A 23,947-nucleotide genomic window follows, 5' to 3' on the forward strand; every position below is an offset into this window, starting at 1 on the left:
AAGTGGAATTTTGTTTTCTGTTTCGGTAAAATGAAAAATTAATTGTAATTAATGTTTAAATATATTATTGATCTTTTAAATTTACAAATGTGAACCAAATATTATATTAGAATGGAGAGCAAGAAGGATATTTACAATTTGTGGGTGCAATATACGACAAAAGTAAGTAAACATAACAAAGTGCTTATGGGGGCGGAGGTGGTAGAAAAAAAACAAGAAATATACGTTTTTGCGGCATTAATCACCGCGTAAATGCAACCAAAACCACAAAAAAATATATAAATAATATATTAAAAGAATATTTGAATGTATAAAATTATTTATATCGCGTAGCAAGAATATTAAATTATATTGAATTGAGTAAACAGAAAAAAACAATGTTTGTGGCAGAGAACTTTCGTTGTTGTGGGTACTTACGTGGTGGGTGGTTGGGTGCGTTTTGTTTGTGGTTTTTTTTGTTTGGATTATATAACAATGGAATACTGTAAATAACAGTTAAAAACTATATCTGAATTGATAACAATATTATGTATATGTAAAGTAATTTATTTGTTTTTTAAATAGAACGATGAATCCTACTTTCGTGAATTCATCGAACGCTTTGTTGCAATTTGGAAGCGACAATTGGCAATTGATTTCACAAAGGAATGTCCGCTATGGCATGAAGTGCGTCCGGATAGTGGACCACATCTGGGACGTTTGCCTGACGAATTATTGCCAGCAATTGGAAAATTCATAATTATAGCGAGAGACCAAAGTGAAAATGTGAGTATTGAAATTTATTTTATTTAAATAGAATTGTAATAAATGCGTTTTTTTTTTTAGGATAATCTCACAGATGAAGCTATACGACAGATTGCTGTACTAATAGATTGTCTTATAATTATATGCCGCCATTTTGACAATATACTAGCAATTATTAAATATGAATATAAATCGAATATGATAGCGATACTAACCAATGTCTTTAAGCAGGTAATCTAATCTTGTAATAGCAACCATCTGACTCATAGTAGCTATTTACACTAATGGACACGTTAAGCAACAAATAAATTATTATGCAGATAAGAGTCTGTGTTTAATGATAATACCATTTGTGTGCAGCCAAACAATTACGGAAGTTATTATTTACTGCTTCATTTGCCATTAATAACAACAAATTAATTGAAAGAATTATTGTTGTTATTACTAAAACCAAACAATTAGATATCTGTTAGGAAGAAAGAATTGATTGTTTTTAGACGAGCGCATTCGCTAAGTATAACCGGCTTTTACTAGAACCAATTGAAAAAATCACATCATATATCTGCTTAAAATATAACTAAGAGTGACAAAATTTTCACCTTGGTATCTCTTGACAGTATAAACGTCGCAGAGTCATACGAGTGATAACAATAATGCTATTAACTAAATGCTGAGCTTAGAATTATATCTATAGAGAAATAATTAATTAATGAATTATTAAATTAATTACTTATAAATAATTAGTTCAGTATATTAATTCAATTTAAAATTATCTCATAATGTTTAACATTCCTAAATCTCTTCCACAATATAATTAGTTAAATGTTGAACACTGCAAGTACCAAGGGTTCAACTTTTACCCTACCAAATTTGAAACATAGTGTCTGTATTAGACCAATTAATTATTTGCTGTGTTTTATTAGAACAAACGCATGAACCACAGCTGCAATATATGTAAATACAATTTTTAAACTCTGTAATATTTTGATAGCAGTTATATGTTTGTTGAGAAATGCTTTTTGTGATCTGTTAAAGAGTTCAATTTTTTGTTTTTTTACGCTGATATAAAACTAGTAAATTTCATTAAATTCACTAATTTGAATTTTGAAATTTGTTAACACCTCTTTCTAAACTTCCTTCTTTCCCTTCTTAAACACCGATTTAATATGCTATTACTTATAGTTGGTATTATAGTAGATTCCGTGAATTGAAAATAATTTTTTTATTGTAATTGTTTGCTGAGATCCTTCACTAAAATGTTGAAGTTAACATTTAAAACCGTCTTCTCTGGTACTAAATGGAACAATCAGCCTCAATTGCATTCAAATTTTCTCAGGTGTATCAACTAACTCACGTAAAAAAGATCAATTTTACTTCCAAATTGCTTGACATTGCCGATATGATCTAAACTGACCTCTTGCACTTATAATGTAATGAAAAAGATTAATGAAGCTTTATATTTTTATTGTGCTATTTTTTTCAGTCAATTTGATTATATTGTATATATTTGTGATACAAATGTTTCAAATTAAACTGAAGTGATATCAAAACAAAATTCTATTAGAATGCTACAATATCAAAAAGAAATGAATTTGTCGCTAGGTCTCCTTTGTGTAGTTACTAGTTTTTTAGACGACTTAACGCAAGCTGTCCATATTAATGACAACACAGAGAGTTTTAATCCTTTCACAATAAAATTAATTTCACAATTGAAACTCAACTTTCTCAATTACTACTACACCATTTAGGATATTTAATATATTTTTCCATTAAAATTATAATTGTTATTATAATTATTATTTATTAAATATATTAATTTTTATATATTTATTTTTATATATTTATAACTACATAATATCTTTTATAAAATATATTTTTTAACAGACTATAGATAAACAAAGTGCATCAATGGAAACTATACATTTATTCCAAAGCTTTTCCCAATTTCTAGAAGTTATGTATGATCCATATCTTACATGGCGTAGTTTCTTACGTGGGGTATTCGCTGATTATCAAAAACTCTCCTATAAACCACATACAGTACACGTTGAAATAGTACCTTTTATATATGGTAAGTAATTATTATTATTTAAGATTTTCTTGATTTTTTATAGAATAAAACAATTTTTTTCAGATTGCTTTCAAAATGGAGATATAACAAAGATTCCAGAAATTGGTGAAACATTAGTAAATACACTGGGTGCCGTAATCTGTGGATCACAGGTATAGATATCCTGCTGTCTTAGGAGATTTATAGTACATGCTTTAATTTAATTGCTTTTTGTATTATTTATATATCATTGGGATCTAATTACATTTATCATATATTATTATTTGGATCATTATATCTCATTGTAAACAATTGTGAATAATTATTAATATATATCATTTCATTTTTGTTTTAAATTTCATATTTAAAATTTTTATTTTTTCAATTGTAAATCTTTCTAAAGCGCTTCAAAATGAAAGTATAAAAAAACTTTACAGAAAACAATAACAACTATAAATACTAAAACTGAGTTAAACACTGGTGAAGGCAATGAAATCTGTGATAACTTGGTGAGTGGTAGCTGTCTATGCTTTGTCTTTATTATTAATTTATATTTGTTCAATTAACTGTTTACTGTATTTCTTGTCCAAGACATATCACAATAGTAGTGTGTGTATTATCTACAGTTACATAGTAGCGCTATAACCTGTAGGAAAGCTTTTTCACATAATGAATTATATATAATTATTAGTTTAGTTAATAATTTTTTAATTATTTAATATAGCGTAATGGTATGCGCGCCATATGCCCAGCAACTGTGTCAGTTATAATGAATATCCTAACAAAATGGGAGAACTCAAGTGATTTACGTAAGATATCTTTGAAATGTTTAGCACTTATGGTTATTGTTTTGCAAAAGTCTAGTCCAGAAGAAGTAAGTATATATATTTTTTGAAATATTTTTTGAAATATCAAGCAATGTAAATTACTGAATAAATTTGTTTCTCTTATTTAGCGCCAAATAGATTTAACTACAATTATACAACTTTACTGTGATGCCCTACTTAAACTTTTAACTACAGAACACTTTATTAGAGAAGGCAGCTCTTTCGAAATTTCCAGTGAAATGGAAGAGAATGATGCGGTGGTCGATGTTAATGCTTTAGCAACAACTATTGCCAACATACGCGTATTTTTATCTGATTCAGCAACTGCAGCGTATATATGTGATGCTATAAATGATACTAATTTATTGGACATATTAATCAGTGTGCCCAAAAATATTAAGGTTAGTATAAAATTGTTTCAATATGTAAAATTAAATATCAAAAATCTGTTTCGAAACTGCAGGATTGGAATATAAACTATTCTGCCACAATTTGTAGTACAATTGAAACACTTGCGGTAATAACACGTAATTCCTTATGCGTTGGCGAACAATTACGTGCATCTGGGAAAGTTGATAAAATGTTTAAAAGTCTAAAAATATTAGGTGTGCCAAACGAAATACTTCTAGAGGCATGCTTCCATCTTGCATACGATGACGCTACTAAATTACTTGTGCTACCTGAAGTAATAATTCAATTAATTGAATGGATGCCAGAAATTCATGAACGTGAGCAGACCTTTTTGAGCGGTTTAATATTGAAAGGGTGCACAGACAACTACGCAACGTATGTATTTGCTAATGATTATATTAATATTAATATGCAGGTGTTATTTATAAACGTATTTTAATTAATTAATTCCATTTGATATAGAACTAAAATTATGATTAATTTTTATGTAACCAAATTTAACTAAATGGAGAGCTAGATAGATCAAGCATACTACACTTACTTTTTATAAATACAACGCACAAATAATTAAAACACACGAATAGTTAATAATATTCATTAATACATAATGTATGAACTTAATATTTTTTAAAACAATATCTTTTGAGTTTTACTCATGCGAGATAGATCAAGTTAGTAAATGCGGAGTTCAATTTAAATTTAATAGAAAATTAAAAATCAGTTTCAATTTGAAATGCAAATTTAAAATCAAATTAAAATAGATTTCTGTTGACTTATTTGCAATTAAAAACAATTAAATTAATCAAATTATATATATAAAGTATAGATTTCTAAACGAAAAATTTACATTCATTATTTGTAACCTTAACATTCAAAAACTAGTGATTTAAGCAAAATTGTTTAAATAATAATTATTAAGTTTATCATTAAAATTTATTTACTCACAAAGTTATATTAATCGCTATGAGTTTATTACGAAAACAAACAACAAGAATTTGATTAAAAGAATTTTTCCGTTAAGAGAGTCATTTATAAACCTTATTACTTTTCTTAGATGCCCATTCATTAAATGGATCACATATTATTTATAATAAAAACTTCTTATTAATTACATATATACAATTCTTTATTTTTGGAATTAGCACTGAACAGTAATATATAATTTATAATAATATATTTGTATTATATATTATACATAACAAAGTAATTTTTTGTTTGAAATTGTGAATAAATCATAAGATCCAAAAGATTATTTAAAGATATTAGAAATAATGCCTAAATTTATATAAATTACATTAAATATATATACATTATAGGTATTATACATTATATATTATAGATATATAATAAACTATATAACCATTAGGAAAGCATGCTTGAAAATTGCATCTTCTCTCCAATTATTCTTACTGCAGGTGTGAGATAGCAAGAATATGCTTCACATTAGCTTTGTCTTATTGTCGTAGTCTCTAGAGGATCTTGATGTGTTACAGAACCTATCATAAAGAATACTTTATACAAAAGGTTTCAGATAATTACGAACGCGTAAAGTCTTATACAGTAATACTATCGGTTAATAGACCTAATTCAAACTCTGAAATCGCTATTATAACTTATCTAAAACTTTACAGTAGACTACATAGCGCAGTTATAAAAACTACATTAGTTCTTTTTTCTAGCTATTTACATACTAATCCATACCTTCGAATATATGATACTCTAACAAATCACAAGTAAGATCGATGAACGAGACTTCTTATTAAGCCAAAACTAAATATTAGAAATAATACCTATATAAATCTATAAGAAAGTAGAAAATTAGTTAACTTATGTAATACAAAGAAATAGGACAAATAAATATCTGAATCTGTCACAAATTACTCCTTAAACTTATTTTAACCTTTGTTTCAAAATTTTTTTGAAAATCATAAAATTTAAATTATAAAATTTTTAAAATATCGTATATATCAGTAAGCGAAGATATTTTACAACGACTGTCCTAGGCAAATGCTATGAACTCATTAGTGGTAAACGTATATTCTATCGCGATATCATCCTTAAACCTTACGTAGACTTAGTTTCAAAAATAGTAAATAGTTAATATATATGAAATCATGTTTATCATGTTCTGTTAATCAACAGTTTTGTAATATTGTTATATATCTTTGTTAGTTTTTATTTAAATTTATTTTATATAATTATTTTTTCAAAAAATATTTTACAACGTTTATTTTTTCTTAGAAAGGGTTATTATAACTTATTAAAAATACCATTTTTTTAAAAATAATATAGTAATTTAATATAAGATATATCATTCAAATTTCATTAACCATTTTTATTTGTGTATATATTATTTGATTTTATATAACGTATACCGATGAATATGCATAATAATAATTTTTAATTTCAGAAAAACTATTGCTTGCGAAAATCGTACTATTAAAGCTATTTGTGAATGCCTACAAAACTACAAACAACTCTCAGATGCTTCCATACAAAATTTTATTAAATTAATTGAAGAACTCTGCAAATTAAGTATTTTACCCATTGAACTAAAGCGAATATTTAGTTTATTACGACAAGAAAGTGAATTTCCACATTCCAAACAATTATTACAGGTAAAACCATCTATATAATATTATAAATAATCAAATAAAAGTAACTAATTGGTTTATTTTTTATAGACTCTAGTCACGATATCATTACAAAGTTTAACAAGCTCTAATTTATGTTCGCAATATTTCTCGATTAAAAATCCAAACGATGGCATTATTGTGCCTGATATAAGAAACTGGACTATGTCTGGTGCATATGGTTTTATATTCCATATATTAGTTAAATTAAATGAGAAGCCAAATAAAGATAAAACGAAGAAAAATGAAGTAAGTGAAGACAATAGCCGACCGAATTGCAGACGTATGCTGTTAAAGTAAGTAAAGAATAAATATATATCCATAAATATAATAATAATAAAATATTTCTTCTTGCTTTAATAGTTTACGTACAGGTACCGGTAATGGATTTGAGATTTTTATACAAAATAGTGGCAATATTGTAGTTGCTGCTGTGACGAAACGTGAATATTTGACTTCAGCCGTAACAACTAAAACATTACTTGATGGTCAGTGGCACTATGTAACCGTTGCTATAACGCCACCAAAACGACCTTTTTCATATAGCCAAATAAATGTTTACATAGACTTTATGCAAAAATTGAGTGCTACCCTCAAAGTGCCAGCCATAAATGAGGTAATATATATTTTGTATAAAATAGGAACTTATTAAAAATATATTAAAACTATAATTTTATTTTAGCCATTCGTTTTCTGTTCAATTGGTTCAGCAGCAATACCTACACTGCATCATGAAACTTCAAGCAATATGATAACATCAACATTACCGCGGTCCTCCTCGCAAGAGTCAGGATCTTCAACTTATAAAGGCATGCTTCCAAGTTTACTAGAGCGTACATTATCCACAAATGTAAGTGTGCACTTTTATTTAAAAAATGTTTCATATTAAAATTTTTTTTTGTTACAGGTTTCTAATTATTTTACTTTACCCTTACGAACGCAAACGTCATTTGATCCAAATGTTAAGAATTTTCCCATTGGCATGCATGAGACAGTATTTGGTGAGCAAACTTGCTTACGCGGTCATATTGGTGCAGTTTTACTTGCTGAGCCTACTACAAGTTTAAAAACTGTATTCGATACAGGCACAAATTTTGCTTCCATATTCTCACAGGATAATGATTTACTTGAATTAACATCACGTTTTGTTTTCTGTTTCGCACCTGGTGCATATTGGCAAGAAACTTGTTTTGATTTGATACCTAGTGGCAGATATTCCGGCACTATTCGAGCACAACATAGTAGAATAATAAAATTACAAGATACTATTAATAGTATTGGTGGTATACAAGCTATACTACCTATTTTATATCGCTTTACCAAAGAGCTGGATGATTTTTCATTTTCTAGTGACGACAACGACAGTGTCTCTACGAACAGTGGTGAACCACTTAAAACACCAACAGCTGAAGAATTTTCGGATTGGGAGGTGCTCTCCTCTAATTCATATACAGGTAAATAGTATAAATTATTTTTATATAAAATATTAAATTGATTTTATATTCCAACAGAATGGAAAATGATACAATCACCTGTTGCTAGCTTCATATGCTTCCTGCGATATTTAACACATGAGCATGACAATAATCAAGAAAATATGTTAAACAGTGAGGTTTTGCCTATTATAGGCAACATGTTGATTAAGTGTCCCTCTCGTTTATTTGACGTTAATGCATTGATGGCAACGCATCTTTTCATAGAATCAATACAGGGTCACAAATCAAGCAATGGCAATAATAATGCAGCTTTACTTGAAGCACTTTATACTGATATTGCTTTTAATTTTGGTATATGGTCTCGTATGAATTTTCAAATCACTCTTGGCCATGTGCAATATTTAAGTGCTATGATTAAAAACGATCGTAAATATTTTAGGAAGAAGTTTGGCATACAATTTTTTTTAGATGTCGTACGCCAATTCTATGGTACGCCCGATAATATTACACCAGAGGATGCCAAAACCATACGTGCCACACTTTTTGCTGTTGTGCGATTTTATCTGCAAAAAGATTCAAATATTAAGGAAATAACGGCTATTATAGCTTTTCTGTCATCAGTACGACAGGAATTGGTGATAATTGAATTTCTTGAAATTTTAACATTCCATGCGAAAAGCAAAAGTTGCAAAGATCAAATGATATTGCTGCTACATGAGCCAGCTACAGCCAATTTACTGTATAACTATTTTGTTGACAAAAATTATAATACTGAGATACAAGAAGCTGCTATAAGAGTAAGTAAAATAAATTGTTAATTTTGTTTTTATACAAATTATATTAAAAATTTGTTCATTACAGTTTATAAGTGGTTTACTCACTACATCCCGTGTGCATCAAAAATATAAACAAATATTGCGTCTACATGATCAGAGCACTGATATATCCATGTTTCCTGGGTTTTTCTCGTATTTAATTCCAATGACACTGAGCTCAACCATACTTTTTCATATGGTCGATGAAATCCTAAGTGCTGAAACTGATTTCGCTGGTTTAGTTTTTCTTGTACATCACATTAGCTCATGTGATTTACCTATAAAATTAGAAATCGCTAAACGTTTGCTGCAAATAACTTTTGTTAAACACAATTCTCCACAAGCAATTGCCAAACAAACCGGGTGGCAAGAATCTATAGCAAGACTTTTGATACGTAAACCTATTACAAACGTTAAACCAGATGAAGAAAAACGGAAAAGTTTTGGCATAAATTTAGACGTGCTGCTAGAAGATAATAATGAATTTAATAATCAAGCAGATTTAATTAGTTTTTGTGAACAACAAATTGAACTAGATCAATTACAACAGGACCATAGTGATGGAGGCTTAATATTAAATGAAATTCAAGCCAGTGTTACAGAAGCTGCCAGCGTAATTGAAAGTGAAATTAAAGGTAAACCTAATTTGTTCAAAATATTTATAATAAAATTAAAGTAAAAGATTTAAATAAATATATTATTTTAAATTCTAGAATTGGCAGAATCTGTATCGGATGTAGTTGTAGAAAATGTGTCGTCAGTATTTTCCGTTATACGTCAAACAACCCATGACATTCAGGATACATTTGAATCACTGGCCTTAGGCACTTCCAATGAGTCAGAAACGGTAAAATTTGAAATAAAATTTTTTTAAAAATATTTGTTATATTTTAATGTTATTAGTGGATATTTTTTAAATATAAATTAACTTAATTAATTTTATTTAACTTTTAATTAAATATGATTAAAAAGAATTTTTTTAAATTTAGTAATTTTGAGGAATTAAATGTTAAGAATTATTATAATCAATATAAAAACGAATGATAATATTTTATATATACGTATTTATCTTATTATTAATCAGCTTTTATATATTTTAATTTTATTTACTTTTAAATTGTTTATATAAGAAGTATACATAAATAATTAAACATTTTTAAGAATTCTATTATTTTTCAAATAAATAATTAAATTTAAATGTGTTTAGCCATTTCTTCTCTAGCAAACAAATTCACTAAAAAACGTATTACAGTTAATCCACGTTACACACAAATATTGTTTGATTTAATTAATTTTAATAAACTTTAATTTTAAATTTTTATAATTATTTTAATATATTCAATGTTCATCCTCACGGCACTCTCTAATTAAACCGTAGATAAACGATATTTTTCTACAAAGTAAAAAGTAAAATATTATTTAATTGTTAATAATTAATTTTATTAACAAATATTTTATAGAATTAATTTAGTTTATTTTTTAATATTATTGAAATAATGTTAATTATTGAAATAATCTTGCAATTATTGGCTACGATCACCAATTACTTAGATCTTGTTTGTTTTTGGCTTCATATTTTTTACAGCACCATTCACGTCAGCGTACGGATTCAGTAAGCTCTGATAGTACAACACAATCTCCGCAAACAGTAACGAAAAAAGGTGATTCCATTGAGGTAAGGGTTTATTCTGATTAAAATTGTTTTTTTAACGTATAAAATATTTTTTCTAAATAATTAATTAAAATAAAACTTATTTTAGACTAATGCAACATTTGATTTCTCTGCTGACGGTGATGTGGATAATGAAGAGCAGCTAGTTTATTTAGTGTCTAATGTTTTATTTACTATTTTCTGGAATGGTGTCAGCAATGATCACCCACTTTGCTGGATAGAACGCGGTCAAGTCTTGGGTTGTATAAATTTACTTGCATTAAATAATGAATTAGTAACTTCACATCTTTCATTGCGACTACGAATACTGGAAATGGCTGTTCAAGCATCATTATTAGATTTATCCGAACATGGTAGTCAGACATTAATTAATCAAGAAGTATGTATTTATGTATATAAAGTATGTATATAAAGCATTATATTTATAGAATGCTTCACAAATTCTTCGTATGGTGTATGACTTAGTTGTATTGGGTTCAAATGAAGACGAATCAAAAAAGTGCTCCACAAAATTGCTTGATGGAGTCCTTGCTTTGTTAGATGCACTTATGATATTCCAACAGGGGTCTTCAGATGGCTGGTCTGACATGATACGCTTGTGTCTAGGTTTATTACTCAAATGTTCTTATCATCCAAATCCTGGTGTTGTTGCAATGGCTACAGCAAAGTTACATGCTATATTACAAAGTCGCACTACTTATGATCCACTAGAATTAGCTTATTTATTATATAGTATTAATCGAGCCTTGGATAATGCAATTGAAGGTTGGTTTTAATGCAATAATTTTATCATTTATTATTTTTTATTTCATTTATTATATTTTATGTATGTTTCAGTTGGCAATCCCGAGGAATACTCATTTCTTATGCCAGTTATGAAAGCTTTATTGGAAAAATGTCGAGATGTTTTTAATTTGGAAACAAATTTACCAGATTTACCACCAACTTCGTCGGGACCAGTATTTTTTAATGATTTTCAAATGTATAGTACAAGCAAAAAATGGCGCAATTTTATAGAAAAAATTGTAAGTATATTTATTTATTTGTTATATGTAGTGATTCTCATTGTACAAGCACTACAATGTATGAACAGTTAAATTATATTCGAACTCGAATTATATATTTTCGAATGTTCGAAAATGTTTGAGTTATTCGAAGATGTTTCGTTTTATTTTCTTTTTGTATTAAACAATTACGTCTTTGCTGTTCAAATATTGTATAATGTTCGGACTTTTTCGAAGAACTTACTGTGCTGGAATATTAAAATACTCGAAGCTGAAAACAACTCAAAAAACAAAAATAATATTTGAAACTATTGTTATAAGCGTAATTTAGATAATTATTTGTTGCTTAAAAAATATAATTAATTATTTTTTATTTAAAAATAAATCCTTAATAAATATATATTATAAAAAACATTTTCAAATCTAAAATAATTCCATTAAATCTATTAAATTCTAGCCAAAAACACTTGTTTAATAAAGTAATAATCCTGGTGACATTGAATGCACTGGATTGATTTTTGAAGATTAAATCAGATAAATTAAATTTTTGCCAAAGGCCACACTAGATTAATTTGAGGAATTGAAAATCCATTGAATATTTCAATCTTGATTTTTATATAATTTTAAATAAATATAAAGTTTATTTATATAAGACAATGTACGCTACTGCACAACTACGTTGATATTACTTACTCTCTGACTTACTGTGTTATTTCGAAAATTCACTTGTTTAATGTCACTTGAAATCCCAAAAATTTCCAAAAAAGAAAGAAGTCGAGAATAACCTATGTATTTTAAAAAATTTTATTTTTGTTTTGGATATTAATAAAAATTAGTATTAAATTAATTCAGTACAATAAATAACTTAGCAAATAGAATTGAATTTATAATGTATCATGTGTAAGTTTTTGTAAGAAGAAAAAGAACTTTTCAATATAGTTTATGATTTTTTGGTATATTTTGTTGGGATTTATTTAAGGTCCACGTCATATCCTTTTCAAAAATTGGGCTCTTAAAATATGTTGTATCAAAAACGCTTTTTGTAGTTCTTTTTGGTAGTTGATCCTTACTAGGCCTTACTACTAGTGGGGTTCGTGTCTGTATACTGAATTTATTTACACGAGGATTATAAGAGTTTGTGATATTCACAACAGGTGGTGCTATGGTCCCATCGTAATAACTTTTAGACCGTGATTTTTCAATTGATATAATGGTAGGCTTTTGAGAAGTTTGTTTTGTTTTCTCTGTTGTAGTTGTTGTAGTTTGTGGTGGTAAACGTGCTTGTGGATTGTGTCGAGTTCTATATCTTGGACGATTGGTAGAAGAAGTCTTGTCATTAACAATAGAAACAGTTGTAGGTGTGAAATTTACACGTTGTGAAGTACGTATACGCATTGGATTCCATATTTGAGGTGCATTACTTTCACCATTAAAAACATAATGTTGTTTATTTTTGTGAGTTATTTCATCACCTTTTGAGTCATTTGATCTTGTATGATGTAATTTTTCTTGGTTTTCTGCTTCAAAAGCTTTTTTTAGTTCAGGAACATCTAAAGTATGTTTTGAGCTAGATTTGTTTCTACTATTAGATTGTTTTCTTTTATGATAACGTCTGGGTCGTGTTGATTTTTCTGTTGCATTTATATCCAATTCAGTATTGAAATTAGTTCTATCCAATTCATTTGAAACAGTTTCGGATTGTTCTGGTTGATATTCGTCAACAAAAGGTTTTGTATCTTTTATTGTTGAAGGATTTGAAACACTAAAAGAACCATCTTGTAAATGTGGTGGATAAACTTCTTGCTCTTCGTTATTGGAAGCATCAAATGGTATTGGATCATAAATTGGTACTTCATAACTAGATTTTGGAAAGTCATATGCTGGTTGTTTATGATTAGGATTTAAAGGTAGTTCCTGTGATGGTGGTACATAATCTTCTGAAGGTCCAGGCTGGGGCTGCGGTGCTGTTGGTTGAAACGGTATATCAACATGTTCAGGTGCTTGGTAGGAGGGCGGTGAAGCAACAGGTGGTTCTGCAAAATTACCTGGTTGATGTTGAGTAGAGTCGGAAGAACCGTAACTACTACTTGGATAGTGATTATCTTTGGGCGGTATATTTATTTCAAATGAAGGTGAATAAGTTATTTCAATATCTGCTGTATTGAAAGAATTTTCGTTAAAATTGTGTTTCTTGTGTTCACCTTTAAAATCAGAAGAAGAACCGGTGGTATACTTCTGTTGACTGTCGGTATTAGTTTTATACCCGGTTTGAATTGGTATTGGTACATATTTTTCTGCTACTGTTACCGATGGCATGTATTTTGTATTTTCTAAGAATTTTGGTGGAGTGTTTTCAATAGGTGGAGATTGATAGACTTTATCTTCTTCATAAGAATTCGTTGGTTTAAAGTCATATGCAGTACCTTTATTTATTTTAAATGGTTGTCCATTTGTGACTTGAGGTGGACTATAATTAGTATCTATGGTAGGCGATGGATGTTGTCCTTCAAATATTGTATCAAAATCTGTACTAATATCTGTATTATAATCATATTGGTTTGGAACACCATAAGCTTTATGAGGAACTCTTGGTAAATTAAATTCTGTTTTAGGTGGAGCATATAAATAAGGTTTTTCAGGTTCGGTTTGAAAGTGTGTGTATTTTTCTTTGGGAATATCGAGACTATCATCCATTTGACTATAAAAATCTAAATCCATTGGCTGTGTATCATAACTGGAAGGAGGTAGTTGAAAGTCAGCAGCATCCAAATTTATATGTTCAAAATCATGCATAGAAAAAGTAGGTGGGGATTCAAAATCTGTTACTGGTTGTTCTGGTTTGAAATAGGATAAAGGTTCTCCGTAGCTATAGTTAGGTGGACCATATTTTAGTTTAGGTTTCTTGATATGCCACCGTGGTTTTATGCGCTTTGTTGAACGACTAACATGTTTCACGATAGTTATTGATGGCTGTCGACGAAATCGCACCAATTTCTCCGCAACTGCTGTAAATGTTGTGGCAGTTGTTGTTTCATTATATACTGAATTCTCATCTGCTGCAGTTGAGGTTTCAATTGTGCAATTAACAAAACTTTTTTGCGATAATACTGAAAGCTGTAAAACAATAAAAAAAAAAATCTTTTAAAAACTATAATAGAATTGAATTTAATAAAGAAGTTTTCGAAAAATAGGATTGAATTGAATTTAATAAAAAGGTTTTCGAAAACTACAACAACAAAAATTCTTTTTTATATTATTTTAATTAATTGAATTTTTGGCTAATCATACAGCTGTTTAGTGTATTGCCGAAGACTCATTATGAGTGATTTTGGAATTATTTCTTATATTTAATTATTCATAAATAATTTTTTGAGACTGCAAGTACTAGTAATCGCACACGTGCCCTGCCAGATTTGAAGCTCAGAGTCAGCGCTCCTTAACATACCGACTCAAAACCGTATTTAACTTTTATGTTCGCACATTTTTCTTGGAGTTTTTTTAATTTGCTGTGAAAGTTTATATTAACAAATTCACTTGCTATGTTTATATTAAAACGAAATCATAAACCAGCTGTAGAATAATTTAATTAATTTATTAAATTTTTATTTTTTATTGCTAAATTTATTTTTTATATGAATTTATACTATTCTGTTTGCAGAATTAAATTTAAAATAAAACATTTAGTTGATTCATCAAAACTGGAATGTAAAAATAAAAAAATTCTTACAATTTTAGTTAATGCGCTGAGGTAACAAATAGTTTTGCGAGGTGTTTATTCCGGATACAGAATGGTGAACACAAAAGTGAGATATAAATGTCACTCTTACCCGCGAACTAAAATTTATGCAACAGGTTCAGACACGCAACATAAATCTTGTTTATTGAAAATTTATTGACGTTCGAGTCATTTAACATACTGCAATGCACATTCCTAGAAATGTGCATATGTACATAATGATTTATTATGTATTTCATAAATATAAAAATTAGCATTGACAAATAATTTAAGGAAATACATAATAGTCAGATTCGAATCTGACTAATCTGGAATACACCATTATGGGCAAGCAATGTTCAATATTCAAAAAATTAGTTGTCAATTTAAGTGTGACAAATTGTTATGATGCAATAGGCAGTAATCGTATAGAAAGAAATGGGCCTACAATTAAAGTCATTGAACTTAAAAGTGGTTTTGCCAAGACATGTATGCCAAACTACATGAGGTTACAGTTGGCTTCAGTGCAGCTAATGCTATTGGCGGAATACGGAATATAAGCACTATTGAGTTGCTAAACATGTTTTCGATTTGGGCGAGGATTTTATAAAAAGTGCTGTATCCTGTACATTTGCATATTAAATCATCCATACAAAAATGACTTCGTTTGAAAGTTAAGTTTCTATTTTCATTATTAAAAAAAGCTTTCCCTATTTGTGTACACCTTTCACTTGATTTTAAAGTTCATAGATCAAACCGATCACATAACTTTTATATAAATAGATATTGTTAAAATCTTTATTTACATGTTTTTAGTAAAATAATTTTAGTTTTCATTCAAATAGTTAACTTAATATCAGATTTTAATATCTAAAAGATACTAATAACTTTTAACAAATATAAATATCAAAGAATTCAAAACGAGGATTTTAAAGGTTTTATTTAAATTTTTAACTGTTCACTTTTATATGTTAAAATTAAAATTTTTATATATTTCTGATTGATTTTAGTAATTTTAAGTATTCATTTTATAAGTTATAAATTTTTTATTTTAACGACGGAAATAAAATTAAATGCTTGACCATCAATAAAACCTAAAACAGATAATAGCTACTTTTAAAATTTATGCATAGTATAGACATTAGCTTAGGATAACCTGAATGACTATATGCCATACCTAATAGATGTATAATAGGAATCGTGTAAAATGCTAATTACCTTTTGTGAATCTAATTAGTTAAAATTTCATTACAGCGACGTTTTCAACTTTTTAAAATTGTGATTTTAGGCATGTTCTTAATACATTGTTATTTTTCTTCAATATAGCAATATAACAATCTTAATGTATACCCTGTAAAGATACCAGTTTGAATATAGGTCTGACGGGTTAAAGTACGTTAGGCAACTATACGAGGCGTTTGAAAATTCTACTTAATACTTCAATAACTGTAAGGAAGATGAAGAGAGTATTTTTTATTCGCTTATAATAATATAATACTTATAAACACCATAATAACCTAATTAATCCTATTGTTTATCTTAAAAATATAAGAACTTTAAGTTTTTTAATAGAACTCAAATGGATTTTTTCTAAAATTATGGTTGTAATAAAACGACAATCGTGACAGAATTGACTATTTTACTTAAAAGAAACTATAGTATTTAGTAGTGAGGTTTAAAGTTCATGAACGTTGGTTAATGAACGCTGACTCTGAGTTTCAAATTTGGCAGGGTACGAGTTCAACCCTTAGTACTTGCAGTATTAAAGAACACTTAAGTTACAAATTTAAATACATAGTATATACTATATTATATTTTTAACTAAATACTTATTTAAATTATTCTAATAAAAGCTGAGAGTATTATTGAAAATCATTAGAGAGACTAGAATTTTGTAAACATTTATATAAGTAAGGTCCAATAATTTATTTAGATATGGTCAGATCTTAATGGTAAATCCCAATTAGGTCAATTTGATATGTTCTTTATTTAATAAACTTTATACCTCAGTTCTTAAAGTTTGTAAAATAAACGATTAACATAATTCTAAATAGTTTTATAAATAAATTATTAATGCAAGAAATGCATATATTTTCTACACATTTTATAGCTGCTTTTTGGTATTGTCACCCAACGTTTCACACAAAAATACTTCCGTTTATTCTCTGTTTATTCATTTGTGCTTCTTAATGTTGCCAATCTAATTACAAATTAGAAAAAGTGATTTTAAAAATTATGTTTTAACGTTTTTTTATAATTATAGTAAAAATTTAGAGTTCCACTTCACTGCTTTCTTATTATATATAATTGCCATTTTGTAAATTTTTTTTCTTTAATATTAATTAAAATTATGAAACACTTTTTATTTTTAGTTGCAAGTAAATTCTAGTTACTATATTAAGTTCGTTAAGCTATATATTATTACAGCTTAGTTCTCGAGATAGTAAGCTTTTAATTTTAAAATTTAACATGAAAATTCCCAACACAAACTTTGACCCTATAGAAGTCAATATAAGAATTGCATATATATAGGTGTTTTTTGCTATTATAATCTATGTAAACAATTCACAACTTTAAAGCACGACATGTTAACAATTCATTTAAGTTAATAATTCATACCTGCTAGTATAGTCCCTGTTAGACGTAAAAAGTAACGCTTAGTTCTCTTGATTTACGAATATATCCAAGACGTAGACCTAAATTTAATATATGAAAACTTCTCACTGACTGTTGTTGAAGTAAAGATTAATAAACCCTGCTAAATACCTACAAAGTAAAGGGGTATCCTATTACGTCTATGTTGCTTCACATAGATTAAAATCCAATCATTATAAAATATAGCTTTGCAGATTACAACCAGTTGTAAATTACTTCTTGCAAAAGTGCAGAGTCAAGTACTGTTAAAGTAATATCTACTAATGGGGCAAACAAGTGAGCACCCTCCATGAATATATCACACCTATTGCAATGAAACTAACAACAGTAAGGTCGAGTACGCATAAATGTAAAGTCCACCCGCCTTAACCCAGACTGGTTTCAATTTAGACCGAACCATCTCCTTATCCATCACTAATCCCATATACCTTCTCACTCTAACATTACCCAAATATACTCTTAACCCATGTATTCATATTTGTAATTCCTTTCATATTTCCGCTACATAAGTAGCCACGGATTACAATAACAGCAAGTTCAACAATGTATTAGAATATAGTCTGGTGGAATATTGTTCTACTGGAATTTCAATATTACTTAAAATATTGAAATTTACCAAAATCCGTTGTCAAATCAGGGTTCTTGAGTAAACAATATATCCTTGAAAATGGCGCCAAATTTGTAACTTAGGTGTTCTTTAATCAAGTACTTTTATAAGTACTGAAAATACTTTTTTTTTCTCTTAATAAGAGTGATCTACCAAGAGATTTGTTTGTTAAAACTAAATAAAGAATCTGATCTTTATGAATATATAAATGTTTTTTTTATTTCCCAATTCACAAATTTCATTTATTGGAAATAATATAATTAAAGAGATTATTGCAAATTCAGAGAGTGTTGATATCCATAATAAGAGCCGATTTCGCAGTCGTAACTTAAGTCTTAAACACGATTTAAGTACGAATAATGTCAGCGAAGTTAATTACTTAATCATGACTTAAGTCAATTACGAACCTTAAGTTTCAATTGAAGTATGGAGAAGCCTGCATAGTTAATTACTTAAGCAAGACTTAAGTCAGTATTGCGACTTAAGTTACTCCGAACATTGGTTTTTAATGTTTGATTAATAGAAAAAATTTTGAAGGTTGAAATAAATTTTGTTTAATTCGTTAGGCACAATATTTTAAATAAAAAAAAGAAACATTCAGATGTGATTATAATTATATATAAAAAGACAATTATATTATTTAATTATATAAATTAAATTAAAATTATTATATTATTTTTGAAGGCTAATATACAACTTGCACATATGTATAACAACAGCGATGGTAAACTCACGCGATAAGTGACACGTATAAAAAATTGGTGTGACGTTATTGTTTTTCAAAGATTGTACTATATCCCCATTAGTATAGGACGGCTATGCCACGCGTGATTAGATTAGGCAAATGTTTCAAATGCGGCATTTTAATTCAACGACTTAAGTTTTTACTATTATAACATAATTTAAAAGAATTGATTTAAATCTACCAATAACCAGGACGCCAAAAGTTAAACCATAAAATCGTCTGTCTGTAATCGTTTGTTTGTAAAAATTTTCATTCTCACTGTACTACAGTACTTAAAATCTATAGTTAAAGTACTTTCGATTTTGAGGTATTAAATATAAGAGATAGTTTAGGTAATTTTTGTAACAATTATACTTAACCCAGTTTTTTGTATATAAAATGTAATGATTTCTCATAAATTTGCTGAAGTGTTACATTACTATTAATGTGCAGTACGAATAATAACTAATATGAAATAACTTAAATGAAATTAATTACTATTTGTCTACAGTTGACAATTATATTGAGTAACATACTTTCTCTTTGACATTTTTCTTACGTTTAGTCAAAAAAATTATGTATTTATAATAAAATTAAATTTATTTTTATTGCTTTTAATATTTTAAACAGTTTTATGAGTAGACGGTAACTTGAATTAAACTTGTTAAGATTTACATATCCAACGCGGAAAACATCTAAACTAGGATTTCTCAACCGTTGTTTCGCGACCCATTGAAAGTATGTGATATTAGTCTATTTTAATATTATATTTTCATTTTTACGACATTAATTTTTGAAAATACCAATTGTGGCGCTTTCAAAACATATTGAGTATTTTACAGGTCCTTAAAAATATTAGAATTTTTTTCCGGTCCGCAGTACTCTTTGTAGTTAAGAAACACAAATCTTAATCACATAAATAATATAAACTAAATCAATATCACAAGACAAATCGATCTAGTTATGCCAATCTGTATATCGTCCCATAGTCTGTTACTATGGAAAATAGTTTCGGGTTTTGAACTAATTGATTGACATATTGTTCTCAATGTTTCAGTGACATGATATTTACTGTAATGAAGAAAAATTAAAAAAGACGAATCCATACTTCCGATTGACAGTGAAAGCCATAATCGTATAATGAATAAGTAATAACTATTTATGTCAATTTAATTAGGTTATACTGATTTATAGTTAATGTATGAAGTTAAATTTGTAAATTTAATTAATTTTTCTCTAAAAAACAAAATAATACTAATATTACTGTATTGCTCTCTAGCAGATATGGGCCATTAATGGCTAAAATGATTAACTTTATGATCGCAAAAATTAATGGACGGGAAATAAACTTTTATTTATAAATACAATTGCAATGATTTTACTGAAAGTACTAAAACTTCAGTAAAATAAAAATTAGTTTTTTTCTTAATTTAATTTTATTAAATGCACTTTTATTTTGTTAAAAGATCATTGTTAAAAAAAAGGAACTAATTAAAATAAAAATTATTATTAACATAATAGCCTTTGTAAAACAAATTTATGCTTGCATTATATTTTAAGTAATTTGTTAACGTCAGTAAATTTAAATGTAAAATTCTCTAATTATATTTTTAAAAAAAAATTGAACACATGGGTCTAATTAAAGTGAAAGTTTTGTGTCCATGTAGAGTAACTACTAACAAAGTTTATACTGGCGTTTACCAAAATAAATGCTATTAAACACTTTGCATTGCAAGTCCAGTCTTTTCTTTCTAAAATATCAAGGTTAAACTACAAATAATAAAATTATTATTGGTTTCTTTTCTTATATAAATTAATTTCGGCTTCATACTTTGCATAAAATGGAGGGTAACATCCATTTATTTCAATCAAAAAAAGGATATTGCTTGCTCTCCCTTTTATATAAATATACACCAACCGCATAATTTGCAAAAATTGTTGGATCATATCCATTTATTTTAATTTATTAATTTTCTATAGTGTTAATTCTACCTGAATAATCTTTGCAAAACTGATAAGAATTTATAAACAAAAATAAATTTTACTATCTTTTCTCTTAACACTTCGTATCACGTTTTTATGTTATTGCTTTAATTTTAGCTCTTATCAAAAAAATATTTTCTTAATCTGCATTATAAATGTAGATACAATATTAAGTAACATTAGCTAATAATTTTTTTAATAATGAATTTTTTTTTTAAATTATTATTGCAATTATTATATATTTCACATAACTGATAAGATAACTCTCTAAGTAATGGTAAATACATATATACCATTCATATCTTTACACTATAGTTAACATTAACAATGTGATAATACAATCCAAACCTAATCCACTAATAAACGTTTGTAGTGGGAAATGATTTCCATGCTAAATATACCTAAATTTTTGGAAATTGTTTTAGCATATTATTTTTTCTTTAAACACAAATCAACTGACAGGTAATAGTTTTTTACAAAGGGATTCAAGCTATTTACTGATTATTATATTTGATGATTAGTAATTGGTAAGAAATTTTCAATATACAGACTTATATGATAAAATTATTTCTAGTATTAACCAATATATACAATCAAAAAGTATTTTTTAAGAAAAAAAAATTGGTCATAAAAACTTGTGTTTCAACAGTGTTTGTTTAGATTTATCAAAAGCTGTCTCATACCAAGAACTATTCTCTATCAAATGTAGTCAGGATAAGACCAGAACAATTACTTGTCATTATTCAAATCATTTATTTCTAACGTAGCAAGGTTTCTGAGTCTCGACATAGACTAGGATCAATCTTTACTTCATTTCTCTCCATTTTAAACTAATGTTTTCTATATAAAATCCAATTTTCATTTCTCTATTTCGTTCCTAATCTTTCAGTTTGATGTGATATATATGTCTAGCTTCTGATTACTAAGCTATCCTCAAGCTTGACAATATGAATATATAACATTTCACATAACATATATAAATATATAATATAAAGGGTATTTCCTAATAAATCCCATGAAAACTTATATAGATCTATTTTCAATTTTAAACGAAATAATTGTGAAAGAAAATTCTACATGAAAACGATGCCTCAGCAGTTATACACCAATTTTTAGTTCACTATCAATAAATTATATTGACTAATCACTAAATTCAGTTTTGTACACCAAAAAAAAAAACGAATTGTTCATTTGAAAACATTGATGGCTTTTCAAAGAAAATATGATTTATTTAAAAAGCACTTATTTAAATTATAAAAGATTCAATTGTAAATCAACGTTTGTTTAATAAAAATGTGTATAATGATAATTCGACAATAGCCTCAATTTTTTCTTTCAGAGTAGCAAAAAAAATACTCACAACTTACGAAAGAAAACGTGTGAAGTAACAACAATGCTCTTAAAATCTTCAGAGTTAGGTTTAACTCGCAATAATTTTTACGTCTTAAGTGCAGCCAAATTCAAAAATCAGTCTATTATGAATGTTCACATGTTCACTGGAAATATGTTACAAAATTCCAGTAAAAATTACGACTAAAAATTAGTTAATATAATTTTCAAGTTTTTCACATCTTTCAAATATTTGTTTATAATATGATTGAAACAATCTAAACAGTTCAGATTTCAATTATATGCCAAATATTCAACATCCTGGAAAAACTCGGAAATAGCCTAAATTAGCATTGGTTTAGACTGTTCTTTAGTAAAAACGTTAGAATTGTTTTATTGTTGAAATTGTAGCATCTCCAGATATATAATATATCATTGCATAGATAATTGTGTAGTATAAGTTTCACTCTTTACTAGTTACTATTAGCACATGATAATGCTAATGCTTCACAAATGAAAGTAGGGCTAGTTTCGTCGATTGAAATGACTGGATTTAATTTAGTATCAAGGGATTCTATAATGTATTATCTGGGAAAAAATATGCAAAACAATTGTTTTATTTAGCAAAAATCAAAGCCGATTACGTGACATACGGCCGCATATGCTATACAATAACGATAACGTAGGGGGTCTATATATAAGGAATTATTTGTGCGTATTTGTATTTGTCGCAACATAGTCTCAAAATTATTATTCTCATATGTTTTATAGTTTAAATTTATAATTTATATATATATGTACATTCTATAGTTTATATAAAGAACTACCATATATTGGAAATGTTTGGTGTGCTCCTGATAGATATTGTAAATAAATTATCGCTGTCTTAAATAACTTTATTCTCTTGTAAATTTCTCTGTTTGATTAGTACATTATTATTAATAAAGATTTGCAAAAATAATTTCTTAAACTGACCTTAAAATAACCAACATACGTTACACAAAAAAAAAAGTAAAAAAAAACTCAATTTAAACAATTTTCCAATAATTTATAGAGAACAATGCCCATAAACTTAATGAGAATTATAATTTCTTTAACTTTAAAATTACCCAGCAAGCAATATAATACACAAAATTATAACTGTTGAATAATACCTATTCAAATTGCCTAATGCAAAATGGATAACTGAACTATTCTAATAGTTAAAGATTTTTAGAACGCTATAAACAAAATCCCGATATTGACCGTTCGAATGTCAAAGGAAATAAACAGCACTAATATTCATAAATATAAATAAATGATAAATTTATATTATAATTCTCTTTTTACACATTTTTTAAAA

General features: G+C 27.4%; 2 protein-coding genes across 2 annotated transcripts; one reads left to right on the plus strand and one right to left on the minus strand.

Annotated features, from left to right (window-relative positions):
- Nucleotides 1-38: 38 nt before the first annotated feature.
- LOC119681372 (neurobeachin-like protein 1) lies at nucleotides 39-12,275 on the plus strand. The gene is made up of 22 exons (XM_038094583.1): nucleotides 39-162; nucleotides 565-765; nucleotides 826-975; nucleotides 2,629-2,815; nucleotides 2,879-2,967; nucleotides 3,232-3,303; nucleotides 3,519-3,668; nucleotides 3,750-4,022; nucleotides 4,085-4,407; nucleotides 6,443-6,650; nucleotides 6,717-6,961; nucleotides 7,029-7,281; nucleotides 7,348-7,515; nucleotides 7,573-8,119; nucleotides 8,177-8,898; nucleotides 8,963-9,551; nucleotides 9,630-9,763; nucleotides 10,502-10,591; nucleotides 10,677-10,967; nucleotides 11,017-11,353; nucleotides 11,426-11,613; nucleotides 12,246-12,275. Exons 1-22 carry the CDS (start codon nucleotides 112-114, stop codon nucleotides 12,273-12,275), a joined length of 5,298 nt encoding a protein of 1,765 aa, XP_037950511.1. The 5' UTR covers nucleotides 39-111.
- Nucleotides 12,276-12,522: 247 nt separating this feature from the next.
- LOC119681736 (adhesive plaque matrix protein-like) lies at nucleotides 12,523-15,889 on the minus strand. The gene is made up of 2 exons (XM_038095042.1): nucleotides 15,821-15,889; nucleotides 12,523-14,706 (listed from the first exon to the last, which is right to left on the minus strand). Exons 1-2 carry the CDS (start codon nucleotides 15,887-15,889, stop codon nucleotides 12,523-12,525), a joined length of 2,253 nt encoding a protein of 750 aa, XP_037950970.1.
- Nucleotides 15,890-23,947: the final 8,058 nt, after the last annotated feature.

The sequence above is a fragment of the Teleopsis dalmanni genome, chromosome 1 (assembly GCF_002237135.1).
Source record: "Teleopsis dalmanni isolate 2A chromosome 1, ASM223713v2, whole genome shotgun sequence".
NCBI classification, from domain to species: Eukaryota; Metazoa; Arthropoda; class Insecta; order Diptera; family Diopsidae; genus Teleopsis; species Teleopsis dalmanni.